The 14,027-nt window shown below is 39.2% G+C and overlaps 1 protein-coding gene across 1 annotated transcript; it reads right to left on the bottom strand.

Moving 5' to 3' along the window:
- Nucleotides 1-5,892: 5,892 nt before the first annotated feature.
- On the bottom strand, nucleotides 5,893-13,523 carry LOC127441246 (nucleotidyltransferase MB21D2-like). Its single transcript, XM_051698423.1, has 2 exons — nucleotides 13,256-13,523; nucleotides 5,893-8,399 (listed from the first exon to the last, which is right to left on the bottom strand). Exons 1-2 carry the CDS (start codon nucleotides 13,509-13,511, stop codon nucleotides 7,129-7,131), a joined length of 1,527 nt encoding a protein of 508 aa, XP_051554383.1. The 5' UTR covers nucleotides 13,512-13,523; the 3' UTR covers nucleotides 5,893-7,128.
- Between the last annotated feature and the right edge of the window lie 504 nt (nucleotides 13,524-14,027).

Raw genomic sequence — 14,027 nt, 5'->3', positions numbered from 1 at the left:
TGAAAGTGTCACCGAGCCGCAGTGTTTACACTTTTTGGGGAAATCAACCTTCCAGTGGTTTGTTTATAATTGTTTCTGCACATTGAAAGAAAAGTTCACCCGAAAATGATCATTCTCTCATCATTTACACACCCTTATGCCATCTCAAACTCATTTGACTTTCTTTTCTCTGTGGAGCGCAAATAAATATATTTTGAAGGATCTATGGTGTATTTTGTATTTTATTTCATACAATGAAAGTCAATGGGTCAAAAATGTCCAAGCTCAAAAAGGACATAAAGGCAGCATAAAAGTAATCCATATGACTCGAGTAGTTTATCCATGTCTTCAGAAGCGATACGATTGATTTTAGGGTGAGAAACAGACCAAAGTGTAATTCCTTTCTTGACATCTGCAATCACAGTGGTGCATTCATGAGAGAAGCTTGTTCAAACTTCCTATTGACGCATGCACAGAGCACGTGAACATGCGCAGATGATGAGAGAAATATCATTTTTGGGTAAACTATTCCTTTAAGATGGGATAGGAGAAATATTTGAACATCGGAAAAATAACACATATGAGCTTTAAAAGGAACTTCAACTGTTAAAAACGCATCTCAAGAGACCTGCTTAATTTTACTTAATTCATGGCTCAGAGTCTACTTTTTTTAGCGAAAGAACACGTTTGGTGTGAACTGCCCCTTAAATGTTTGTATTGAACCATTGTCAATGGAGCTTTGCATTTACTGTGCTGCTGAAAGCTCTTTGCTTTGTGGCATCCAAGTGACTTCTGTACAAAAGCATATGAGTCTTCCCATACTGCACATGCGACAGCAAATTCACAACTTCTGGCAGTCATTCCATTTTGTGAATGAATGTAAGGATGTGTTAGAAAAGGTGAGAAATGCTGTCAAATTTTAGAGCAACAATATATTTTTCCTGTTCTATTCACTGAACCTTCATATTTTCTCTGTATATTTTGAATGCTAAAATTGTAATGGCCTTATTGATCAAACTCTGAAGAATGGCACCATCAGCAGTATGCAGGGACAAGGGAATAACAGTTTATGTTACCTGCTGTTATAAAAAGAACTAGATGTGCTATAAGATAGTTCAGTGTACTGTGCTGATATCAGGGGCCTGGAGTCATTTCAAGCACAAAGAAGTAACAGGGTCCATTTTAATGACCTCTTAAAGACTTATTTACAGTATTTTTGGGTGTGTATTGTTTTAAAAGGACGTTAAGTCTTGTAAGCATTGTGTATGTGTGTGTGTGGGTCTGAAAGAATTGTTGGTCAGTCAAACAGATTGAAACAGATGGGTGATGGTGGATGTGTCTATTTGTGCAGCAGTAGCTTATGTATTATGAAACTGTTCATACTCAGGAACAGGGCTGCTATTGTGGTTATGTGGAAAGGAGCAGGCTCAGATATTATGTCACAAAATGTGCTGATTCAGCTTGTCTGCAGAATCCACTGGGTCTGAACATCTCATACAGACTGGAGAACATGATACTACATTCTGGTAATTTCCTGTGTAAAACAATCCATTTTCTATTGAGTCAAATCTTGCTCTTTTGGAATCAAAAGCCTTTACACCAGAAACCTTTCATCTGCAGTGGGATTTAGTGTCAAGTTCAATGGAAGATACTTGAGTAATGAGGCTAAAATGAGCTTATAAATAACCATATAATGATCTTGATCTTACCTAGGGGTTTTCAAAATTTTAGATGCCAATGATCCCCAAATATGATAATCCACTTACAAGTGACCCCCTTTCTAAAATATAAAAGCAATTTTCATGTATGAAGACCTGTTCTATTTTTAAAGTATTTTCATTACAAGAAAAGATTCATTACACTAAGAAATAAATTAGTTTTTTTTTTTTTTCACCCCACAAAACTATATGCAGATTTGTTGTTATTTCTTATGGTTAAAGAGCTTTCCATAGAATTAAGTAGTCATGATTAGTATGATTTCCAACCAGTCTTTAGAAAACATAATGAAACTGTATTAGATGTCAAATTCGGTAAATGTTAACTTTTGTTTTACTTTGCCTCCACTGACCCCCTATAGCAACCCCTTGTGACCCCAGATTGTAAACCCTTGATGTAACTCATAAAAATTACTTTTGTTGGATTAAACAAATTTGTCAGGTAAATTTATTCAGTTTAAATAAAAATTCTGATTTGTGTAAAACCAGTTAAATTAGAGGATACCACATGAATCTTTAGGTTACCTAAAAAATAAAAAATAAACTCTTCCCATTGCATGTACAGTATTCCTGTATTTACACAATAATCATAAGCGTAAAAACACTATACACCTCTGTTCATGTGCAAAATAAATGATACTTACATTATGCACATAACATTAGTCTCCTACCTGTGCCTACTGTAAAAGCTGAAATGTTAAAATGTTGTCAATATCTACCATAATTAAAATATACAAATGCACAAATGTAAAGGGCTGATTTTGAGCAAACCAAGCAAAAAGCAATGTTCCATTCCAACACAACTTCCAAAAATATTGTGCAACTCTTTATTTACTGGCAGAACAACACAGGCAAGCTAGAATTGTTATTTGAGATACAGTACAGCCTACATGACTAATGTCCTACACTGTAATTGTTTGTTAGAGCCACCCTTAACATTATGAATAGGTGGACTTGTAGTATTAGATACTGTATGTCAGGATAGCTGCTAGTGGTCACTGTGAACAGATCCCTACTCAAAAATCTAAATATCAAAAGAATATCCATGTAATTTCTATGAGCAGCAACAGTTTCGGGGCTATACGTCAGATACCCCCACACATAACAAACACCCTTTAGAGTATTTTGCATTCTTTTGGTTGAACATTTTTGTCAAATAAATCTCATTATAAATGGGCATACATTTATATTCTATTAATTGCACTTAAGGAATATGATTTTAATCCCTTTGAGAGGAATATGGTGTGACGAGGCGGAGGGCGTGGCCTGGCCATGAGGACGCACGCCCGGCGCTGAATTGTCCTAATCAGCCGGGAGGGGGATAAAGTCGAGCCGGAGGCACCAGTTCGAGAGAGGGAGAGACGCACGTGACTGCTGTGTGTGTGTCTGTACTTTTATTTTTGTTTAAGTTGACTTATGTTATTAAAGTTATGTTGATTGTTCTGCCGGTTCCTGCCTCCTCCTTGCCCATCCTTGAACTCGTTACATTGGTGCTGAAACCCGGGAAGGAGGAGGGATGCGCTGTCATGGAGTCCTCGCTACTGCTGTCCACCGGGAAGTGGAGGAGCCGCTGCCATCTGCCAAGGGACGAAGGAGTCGCTGCTGTCCACCGGAGGAACCGCTGCCGTCTGCCAGGAAGTGGAGGAGCCATTACCATTTGCCAGGGGTCAGAGGACTCACTGCCGTCCGCTAGGGGAGAAGCAGCTGTCATCCGCCAAGGGGCGGAGGAGTGGCTAAGGACCAGGTGACCGCGTTTCCGGGGACCGGCATGTGAGTTTTTCTCTCCTCTCTCTCTCTCTCTCTCTGTCTCTCCCCACTCATTCTTTCACTCTCCCCTCTCCCCTCTCCCCTCGTCTCTTCCAGGGCTCCAGAGAGACAGGGAAGACCTGCCGGCAGAAGGACGGCTGGAAGGGCAACCACTCCCCTCCAGGAAGGGAGGGGAGTATGTCAAGCCAGAGGTTTCCCTGGCCTGAATCAGTGGTGGAGGTGTGTGACAAGGAGGAGGGCGTGGCCGGGATGTGAGGACACACGGCCGGCACTGAACTGTCCTAATCAGCTTTGGGGGGTGATAAAGACAAGCCGGAGGTGCCAGTTCGAGAGAGAAAGAGACGCACGTGGCCGCTGTGTGTGTGTCAGTGTTTATGTTTGTTTAAGTTGACTTATGCCATTAAAGTTATGTTGACTGTTCTGCCGGTTCCCACCTCCTCCTTGCCCATCCTTAAACCCCGTTACATATGGTTTGGCTTCCTCTGGCATATCCTGTCATTGTTTCCTCTAAATAAATAACAATGCAAGATAATTACTGTCCAGGTTCTATCATAGCATTATTTGTATATAACACAAACACAAAGAGGTGATATACAGAAATAAATGTATAGTTTCTTTGTGGATAAATACGAGAATAATACTATTTGCATCAAATATTTTCTCTGTTCTGACTCACCATGATGCCAAATCCACTATGCTTAGAACTAGGGATGTGCACGGATAGTCGACATTCGGTTAACCGTTCTACGCGCCACTATTCGAATACCAAAATCACTATTCGGTTATTATACAGGTGCATCTCAATAAATTAGAATGTCGTGGAAAAGTTCATTTATTTCAGTAATTCAACTCAAATTGTGAAACTCGTGTATTAAGTAAATTCAGTGCACACAGACTGAAGTAGTTTAAGTCTTTGGTTCTTTTAATTGTGATGATTTTGGCTCACATTTAACAAAAACCCACCAATTCACTATCTCAAAAAATTAGAATACATCATAAGACCAATAAAAAAAAACATTTTTAGTGAATTGTTGGCCTTCTGGAAAGTATGTTCATTTACTGTATATGTACTCAATACTTGGTAGGGGCTCCTTTTGCTTTAATTACTGCCTCAATTCGGCGTGGCATGGAGGTGATCAGTTTGTGGCACTGCTGAGGTGGTATGGAAGCCCAGGTTTCTTTGACAGTGGCCTTCAGCTCATCTGCATTTTTTGGTCTCTTGTTTCTCATTTTCCTCTTGACAATACCCCATAGATTCTCTATGGGGTTCAGGTCTGGTGAGTTTGCTGGCCAGTCAAGCACACCAACACCATGGTCATTTAACCAACTTTTGGTGCTTTTGGCAGTGTGGGCAGGTGCCAAATCCTGCTGGAAAATGAAATCAGCATCTTTAAAAAGCTGGTCAGCAGAAGGAAGCATGAAGTGCTCCAAAATTTCTTGGTAAACAGGTACAGTGACTTTGGTTTTCAAAAAACACAATGGACCAACACCAGCAGATGACATTGCACCCCAAATCATCACAGACTGTGGAAACTTAACACTGGACTTCAAGCAACTTGGGCTATGAGCTTCTCCACCCTTCCTCCAGACTCTAGGACCTTGGTTTCCAAATGAAATACAAAACTTGCTCTCATCTGAAAAGAGGACTTTGGAACACTGGGCAACAGTCCAGTTCTTCTTCTCCTTAGACCAGGTAAGACGCCTCTGACGTTGTCTGTGGTTCAGGAGTGGCTTAACAAGAGGAATACGACAACTGTAGCCAAATTCCTTGACATGTCTGTGTGTGGTGGCTCTTGATGCCTTGACCCCAGCCTCAGTCCATTCCTTGTGAAGTTCACCCAAATTCTTGAATCGATTTTGCTTGACAATCATAAGGCTGCGGTTCTCTCGGTTGGTTGTGCATCTTTTTCTTCCACACTTTTTCCTTCCACTCAACTTTCTGTTAACATGCTTGGATACAGCACTCTGTGAACAGCCAGCTTCTTTGGCAATGAATGTTTGTGGCTTACCCTCCTTGTGAAGGGTGTCAATGATTGTCTTCTGGACAACTGTCAGATCAGCAGTCTTCCCCATGATTGTGTAGCCTAGTGAACCAAACTGAGAGACCATTTTGAAGGCTCAGGAAACCTTTGCAGGGGTTTTGAGTTGACCATATTCTAATTTTTTGAGATAGTGAATTGGTCACAATTAAAAGAACCAAAGACTTAAACTACTTCAGTCTGTGTGCATTGAATTTATTTAATACACGAGTTTCACAATTTGAGCTGAATTACTGAAATAAATGAACTTTTCCATGACATTCTAATTTATTGAGATGCACCTGTACATGTGCAATAGAGGTCATTCTACACTTGCAGGTCTTCAACCTTAGCAATTTTTCAAATATAGGGTGAATTAGGGGCTGTTCAAACATGCTTTTGTGTACATCTGCGCTGTTTTACATATACTGTTAACACGTGCTGGACGGACTCTTTGACTGTTGCGCTGAATCTCACTGTTTTTTCTTTCAGCGCAGGATCGCCGCCTTTTTAGACACCAAGTAAAGTTAAAAATAACTTCCATTTTTATAAACCCATCTCAAAACACCTGTATTGTGTTTCATTCATTGTGCTGCATTGCAAAGAGGACTTAAAGCTGAAGTATGTAACATTTTCAGTGTTAAAATACTTCCTTATATCCCAGCTTAATATACAGAGACAGCTACAAGTAAGTCATTCAGCGGTTCATTTTCTCAAAAACTGTAAATGCTTTGTCTCTGTGGCACTATAAAATTAATGCGTTTGTTTAGAGCGACCCGCTTAGACCCTATCTGACGGTTCGAACAACAGCAGATGAGGGGCGTATTCGGAAAGCAGTTTTGAAAACCTTGCTTATATTTGAAGTTCCGTTCATTGGCGCTAGTATCGCAGAAATTACATAATTCAGCTTTATTGTGACTGTTACACCATTAAACATGATCCCAGGTAGGATTCAACTTGATAAACGATAAGACTGTTTTTTTTTGTATTTTTTTGTATTTTTTTTTATTTCACTCTGGTGTGCATATACATACAATAATTCGATGCCATTTTATTTGAAACCACTTCAAAATCAAAGCATCCCGAAGAAGCTTCACTGCCTCACAGAAATGTGAATCTGCCCAGCCGGAGCGCATATACAGGCAGTGACAGATTTATTATTTTTGTTTGAATTTAATGTGAAGATCCATGTATTGTGCTATTTAAGCTCATAGCTCACTGTGCAGTTTATTTGCTGCTACTTTGAGGAAATAGATGAAATAGAGGTTTGAGAAAATTCCATTGCAACAAATTATTCCTTTATTCCTGCGTCCCCACGCAAAGCAGATTAACCGTTCATGAAACCTTGCAGTTAACCGAAACGTAAAAATGGTAACCGTGCACATCCCTACTTAAAACCTCTGCAGGTGCATGCACAGCTATACAAACAGCTGGTTGACATTCTCCATCCGGATAAGGCCAGTCTTATAGATCTTTGTTTCTCCTGCAGTTCAGTTCTTCCATAGGATCCTCTCCAGTCACTACTGATCTGTGCAAGCACATGGACACAGTTCCAGTTTCAGGGACAGTGTCATCTAGCACATCCCCAGGTTCAATTGTTATCAATACATTAAGGACAGCAGAGGAGAAATGAAAATAGACCTTGCTTTTCAGAAAAACTTGTCATCGATACGGAAGTGAGGGCGTGTAACATCGTCAGGGTTGATGAACACAGAGATGGACTTGCCTGGATTCTCTGTCACCAACTGCTGCAGCTTCTTGGCCAACCGGTCATCGGGCTGTTGGTGATCTGCGGAGGAGGGATTGGCCAGTGGAGATGGCAGACCTGAGGAACTTGCACAACGTTGCATCTCCTGTGTAAGTCTATTGGCAGCCTTGGCCTCCTCAATGATGGAGCGCAGGTGCTGAGCTGGATCTGAGCGTACTAGCGCAAGCTTACGAGCGTGAAACATGGCTGTCTTATCGCATAGCTGCTCCAGCATGTTACATTGTGGGATGAAATAGTTTGGGCAGGTCTTGTTGACCAGGCAGTGCTGCAAATCGTCAATGAGACCCAGCAGGAAGTGTGCAGCATAGTCTTCCTGTGACAAATAGCTGGAAGGTAGTCGGTCACAGGCCCACAACATGATGCTCCGTAAGTAATAGGGACTGACAGCTGTAGGCTGGGCCAGCAGCTTGACGACAATCGCCTTGCATGCCTGGTAAGCTTGCATGAGTCCTGGTGAGATGCATTTTTTTAACTGGACTTCGCTGCGGGCAAAGGAGAGACGCCACTCGTTTTCTTTGCAACCAGAGGCTGAGCAGGCAGGCAGCAGATAGAAGCCACTGATCACCTCCTCCTCTGTGATCTTCCCATCCCAGAAGTGGTTCTCCATCAACCAGCTCTGGGCAACTGCTGGCCAGCCTTTAAAAGACACCACAGGAACAATGTCATAAAGCATACGACTGCTGCCCACACCTAAAACCATAGACAGCAGCGTGCTGTGATGCTCAACCCGTTCCAACCTCGGAGTGCCCCTTTGGGGCTTGCGCTGCAACTCTGCCAGGACCAATCCAACTGCTTCTTGGAACCAGTCAGCTACCAGTGTGGGTGAGAAGAAGTAGTTGGTGGTGCCATTCAGATGGTCAGTCATCGTGCAGCAATCCCGCCAGCGGTTGATGGTACCTTCATTAAAAAGTCGCAAGCTGAGCCATGAGTGACCCAGCGCTGAGTTCCGCATGTCCAGTGTGACAGGCTGGTTCCGGTCGTGTAGCTTTAGGGCAGGAACCAACAGGGTGAAGGCCATGTCATAGTCAGAGCCACGGTTGTAGAGACCAAGCTCATCAAGATCCATGTCAACCACACCTTCTCGCACACCACCGGACAACAATAGGTACTCATTTGCAACAGGTAACTTTTGGTCCAGCTTTTGCACCATGCCTGAAAAAAAGACAAAACAGAGGACAGATAGTATGGTGTAGAAAAATAGAGACTAAATAAGTGCTGTTGTACTGAATATTGGCATGGCTGTGATTTGGCCATAAACATTGTTTTTAAATAATTTTATTTTTTTAAATGTATTTTTGCTCTGCTAATGAAAATAGTTCCAAACAAAGCCAAAGCAGGATCAACTGTTGTAAACTGCAGAGCAACACAAAGACTGACAGCCTGTCTGGAATACTGCAAACTTGGACAAGGAGTAACACAAATATTGAAGCGTCCCAGTGCTGTCACTAAATATCAGCACACTTGGAATCTTGTCTAATCAGATTAGAAGACTGAAACTGCTGTTAATTAATAAGTAGTGCTGTTAATCAATTAAAATTTTAAATAAATTAATCACATGATATGGCAAATCATTAATCAAACTAATCAAAATTAATTACATAGCATTTTTGCTTAAAAAAATTAAATGAAAAAAAAGGCCCCCAAATAAAGATAATTCAATGTTTAATGACAAAAATGTAATATAATAGGCCTAAATGATAAATATAATAATTGAGACAATTCAAAGACATTACATTATTGTGGCAGACGAGTAAATCATTAGACCATTCAAAAAGTGGCTTTAGAAGTCAATATATTGTTTGGTTTATTTCCATATCATTGAACATCAGCCTATCACTGGTCTACAGTCCACAGCGGTACATTTTACAACTGAGCTCATCAATCTGTCTGAGGTAGACTCAAGAGATTTTCTCAAAGGGCACGTTCCGTCTGTATGCATGTGTCAGACGGACGATTTTGGTGCATCTCGTTGTGGTTTTGTCACGTTTCTCTGGTTTTCAGCATCTCTAGCCATAAATGCTGCTTTTTTAGCACACTGTGTCAAGTTAAATGTAGTTTGAAAATTTAAAAAATGCATCTTTAGGCCCCTGCACTGCGCTCCGCCCAGCTGTTTTTGATCAGCTGTCAGTTTGTTGCCTGTGCAGCTTATGCTTACAACCCCCTGCTGACTGAGACATAGCAAAAACATGGAGGTGGCACTTGAAGTTTGAATTACTCCGCTGGTAGGCAAATTTCTTATATCAGTGATGTGATTATTTGAGTTAATATTTAACTTGTTATTTTTATATCATTAATTGCACTGAATTAACATGTTAAATCAATTTCAAAATCAGTCTTAATAATAAGATCCACACTTTAATAATGCACACTTCCAGTCACATGATCAAAGCTCTTCCATTTCTCAGCAGACAGCAGAGCACTCTCCTATGGCGTCTATTTCCAGTGGATCAATAAGAGACCATGAAAGCTGACACCAGCACTAGCAAAAAGCACCAGATCAATAAAGGAGGAAAGTGACGTCCTAGGACCAAACCAAGTTGTAATTTTGCCTATCCCCTTTGGGGCTAGGGATGCATTCAAATATTTATAGCGGATCTCTGGATGAGACAGTTTGGTTATGTGTCCTTGGAATCACTCACTATGGTAAAGTCCATGAACTTCACCTTCTTTTTCCACTTCTTAAAGGAATAGTTCACCCAAAAATGAAAATTCTTTCATCAATCACTCACCCTCATGCCATCACAGACTTTCTTTCTTCCTTCCTTCCTTTCGTTTTTTACTATAAATGTCCACTTTCACTATTTTGTTTTTGGCGATTCGCGTTCTTCGTGCATATCGCCACCAACTGGGCAGGGAGGGGAATTTATAGTAAAAAAGGACTTAAATATTGATCTGTTTCTCACCCACAACTATCATATCGCTTCAGAAGGCATGGATTAAACCACTGAGGCCTTTATGTGCTTTTTGGAACTTTAAAGTTCTGGTCACCATTCACTTTCATTGTGAATAAAGAAACCAACAGAGCTGATTTTTTTTTTTTTTTCTTCAGCAGAAGAATTCATAGAAGTCATACACATCTGGGATGGCATGAGGGTGAGTAAATGAAGAGGACATTTACATTTTTGGGTGAACTATTCCTTTAATTCTCTACTCAACACTTTTTTATGCCAACTTCCTTTCTACTAAAAAGTAGGACAGCATATATGTATATATATATATATATATATATATATATATATATATATATATACACACACACACACACACACACACACACACACACACAGGGTTGGGAGGGTAACTTTTGAAATGTATTTCACTACAGATTACAGAATACATGCTGTAAAATGTCATTTGTAACATATTCCGTTAGATTACTCAAGGTCAGTAACGTATTCTAAATACTTTGGATTACTTCTTCAGCACTGGTAGATTTTTTCACTTGTTTTGACTATAAAAACTCTGTCAGTACAGTAAGACAAAATACACATGTTAAAAATACATTCTCTGAAAAACCTAAATATCTTATGCAGTGTTGTTTCTAAAACAATAAATCAAATTGATCTTGTTTCAAGGATTTTTAGAAATTTTTACAGGAAAACAATACAAAAATTATTATCAAGAATACGATTTTTACCCTAATATCAAAGGTCTTACTAGAAAAAAAGAAATTATGAACTAACGTGAATTTTCTTGATAAAAATATGATAATATGAAAAACATGATCATGCCTGGTAACATGTGCATGTAAAATGGCTTGAAAGAGCATTTTATCTTAGCGTAAAGCTGACAATTTACACAAGGTTTATTTCTATTTCTTCTGCTCCAAACTTACTCCAAACTTACTTCTCTGTCTGCTCGTATGAATGTAACACATCATAAGAAAGTGTTTCACCGCTGTTCAAATGCACTTTGGATCGCATCATTTATATGTATAAATGTTTTCCATCTGAAAGGATTAAATATTAAATGAAACAAATGACAATAAAATGCAAAGTAAACTCTTCAGTAATCAAAATACTTTTTGAATGTAACTGTATTATAATTACCAATTATTTAAATTGTAACTGTAGTGGAATACAGTTACTTATATTTTGTATCTGAAATACATAATCCCATTACATGTATTCTGTTACTCCCCAACCCTGGATATATATATATATATATATATATATATAAACATTCATATTGCGTTTCCCCAAAAGACACACGCAAATCTGAATCTACTGCTATGAATCCACTATCTGAATAAATCTTTACATTAGCAAAGAGACCTAATGCTGGCCAGATTAGCAGAACATATCCCTGAGTTTAGACTACACTTATTCCTTAGGGCAAAGTTTTGATTGCAATATCTAAGAGCATACCTAGAAATTTCAGATGTTAGAAGCTTTTTAATGATCATTAATACAGTAAATTATCAGACAAAGGATAACACCTCATAATTACAAAGTAGTAAACAACTGAAATTAAGTAAAATCATTAAAGTATTTTACTTTGCAAACAAATGTTACTAAAAAGATTGCTTCCTGTCAAATTTTCTTACATATGCATGCCCCACCACACTGAACACCCTTTGTGTTAAGCAAAATCCTAAACTTTTCACAAACCCCTCCGCCCCTTCCACTCCTTTTTTCAATCTTTCTTTAAAAGTGATTCCAACTCACAAAGACATCCAGTGTCACTTTTGTTCCATCTGTCTCATTTACATACACTATACTGCTGGCCAATCAGCCTCCTCCTATCTGAATTGAGCTTGGATGAATGGCAGGGACTGAAAGTGTGAGAACAGAATGAGAGAGAGCTGTACATTACTTCTGTTTCAATGGACATGAGGTTCCCACAATTGAAAGAATGCTGCTTTACACCCACTTCCGCCTAGTTTGGAATCGAAGCCCAATGATGGACAGGCCTATTGATTTGGCCCACTGAAAATATCCGCAGCACTACATTTACATCTAGTAATTTAGCAGATGCTTTTATCCAAAGCGATTTACAAATGAGGAACTAAATCTGGCTCAGACCACAAGGTGCCGGACAAATATTTTTAGACTAAAATGAGGCTAAATTAAATAGGATTTAATGCATGTGTTATGACTATTCAAGGAAATAAACATATTTGCTTTTTGTAATTAAAAGCCACTTATTTTGAACCGACCCCTAAAATCTAACCTGTGATTTTCTGCATATAAGTTCATTTTCGGATACCTACAGCTTTCCAAGAGCAGAAAAACATACAAGTAGGAGTTATAGCTGTGTAACACATTTAGGACTCACAACACATCCAACACCTCTGTGTCAAGGTTTTGTTTAATGGAAACTCAATGCAGAGATTTGGACATTATTAGTGATCAAAAATACATCACTGATTAGTTTACTTTTTCATTTTATTACTTAATTAGCCCTAACATGACTACATGACTAGATTTATCACACTCATTAATGAATATATTAATTTATGCACCTCAGTCTGCTCTGTCCATGGTACTGACCTTTGCCAAAGGCACGTGATTTTTCTTTACAACCTTCACTTTTTTGTTTAAAGAGATTCAGGGGAATTCAACATGTGGACATAATCATTCTGATCCCATCAAAGAGCAGATTAAGAGCATGTATTCATCAGACTACTGTGGAATTAATTTTCCGCAAGGGATCAAACATAAAACAGCTTAAGAACAGACCAAAATGGATTCAGTGGTAATGTAAGACGTTGAAAGCACAGAATACATACAGCAGGGATGGAAACACACCTTGGACCTGATTAACCTTATACGTTTCCATGCACATATATAACCTCTAAAGAAAAGAAAAATCATATTATACCTGACCATTTCTGTCTTAGTTCAGCTATTCAATTATTCTACATAGATTAGGCTATAACATTTGTCACTTAATAAAATAAAATAATGATTAAATACTGGATGAATCGGCTTGTTTTAATGAGCAATAATAATGATAATGATTTCACTAAATAAAACTTATTTTAATCAATCGGGAGATGCAATTACCGAGCATGGAGAAGATGAAATCCTTGGCGGTGTGTATTTCCAGTGCCCTCTGGTCATCATACTCGCGCTGGTCTTCTTTACTGAATTCATGGATGAGACGGTTGAGCTCTCCGATCTTCACTCCGGACCTGAAATCCAGCTCGTGACAGCACCACAGCTTGTGATTGCTGTTCAAGCCGCCCGGTGTTGCGGTCGGACTGTTCCCGAGACTGCTGCTGACGGATCCGGTCCGGCTGCTCTGAGCTGGGACCGCCATCTTCACACAAGAGAAATGGTCGGGCAGGGGATGCGACGTTTCTCGTGGTTTCCCCTCCTTTTTTAATACATCAGGTGGTCTATCAATGGACCCGTGATGTCATGCAATTCCACATGCACTCTTCACTTACTCATCTTAAACCAAGCCACAGCTAAATAAAAGGAGATATGTGACAAACAGTTCGTGTTTTTTAAACGTTTAAACGTGAAATATGCTGTTGCATAGCATATCACATTTTTCCCACAGATAGAAAAATACTCTCTTATAACAAATAAGAGAGAGAGAGAGAGAGAGAGAGAGAGAGAGAGGCAAAATGTGGCAAAGATGGAAAAAATATTTCTGCTTTCCCACAATAATGAGAGTGATAACATCCACAAATATTTTGTATTATACTGTATATGCAATAGCCTATAATAATAAGGAAAACAACAACAGCATAATGCAAGAAATCAACTTCTTGATTTAGTATGTAGGCTAAAATAATTATAGTATAAGTAGTAGTAGTAATAGTACTAG

The sequence above is a fragment of the Myxocyprinus asiaticus genome, chromosome 5 (assembly GCF_019703515.2).
Source record: "Myxocyprinus asiaticus isolate MX2 ecotype Aquarium Trade chromosome 5, UBuf_Myxa_2, whole genome shotgun sequence".
NCBI lineage: Eukaryota > Metazoa > Chordata > Actinopteri > Cypriniformes > Catostomidae > Myxocyprinus > Myxocyprinus asiaticus.
This window is presented reverse-complemented; position numbering and strand designations above follow the sequence as displayed.

Bases quoted from the DNA above. Each gene is read 5' to 3' on its own strand.
- LOC127441246 (XM_051698423.1), bottom strand. From the start codon at position 13,511: ATGGCGGTCCCAGCTCAGAGCAGCCGGACCGGATCCGTCAGCAGCAGT. The intron at 8,400-13,255 runs GTAATTGCATCT...TCTTTTTTTCAG, and splicing joins TTTCATCTTCTCCATGCTCG to GCATGGTGCAAAAGCTGGAC.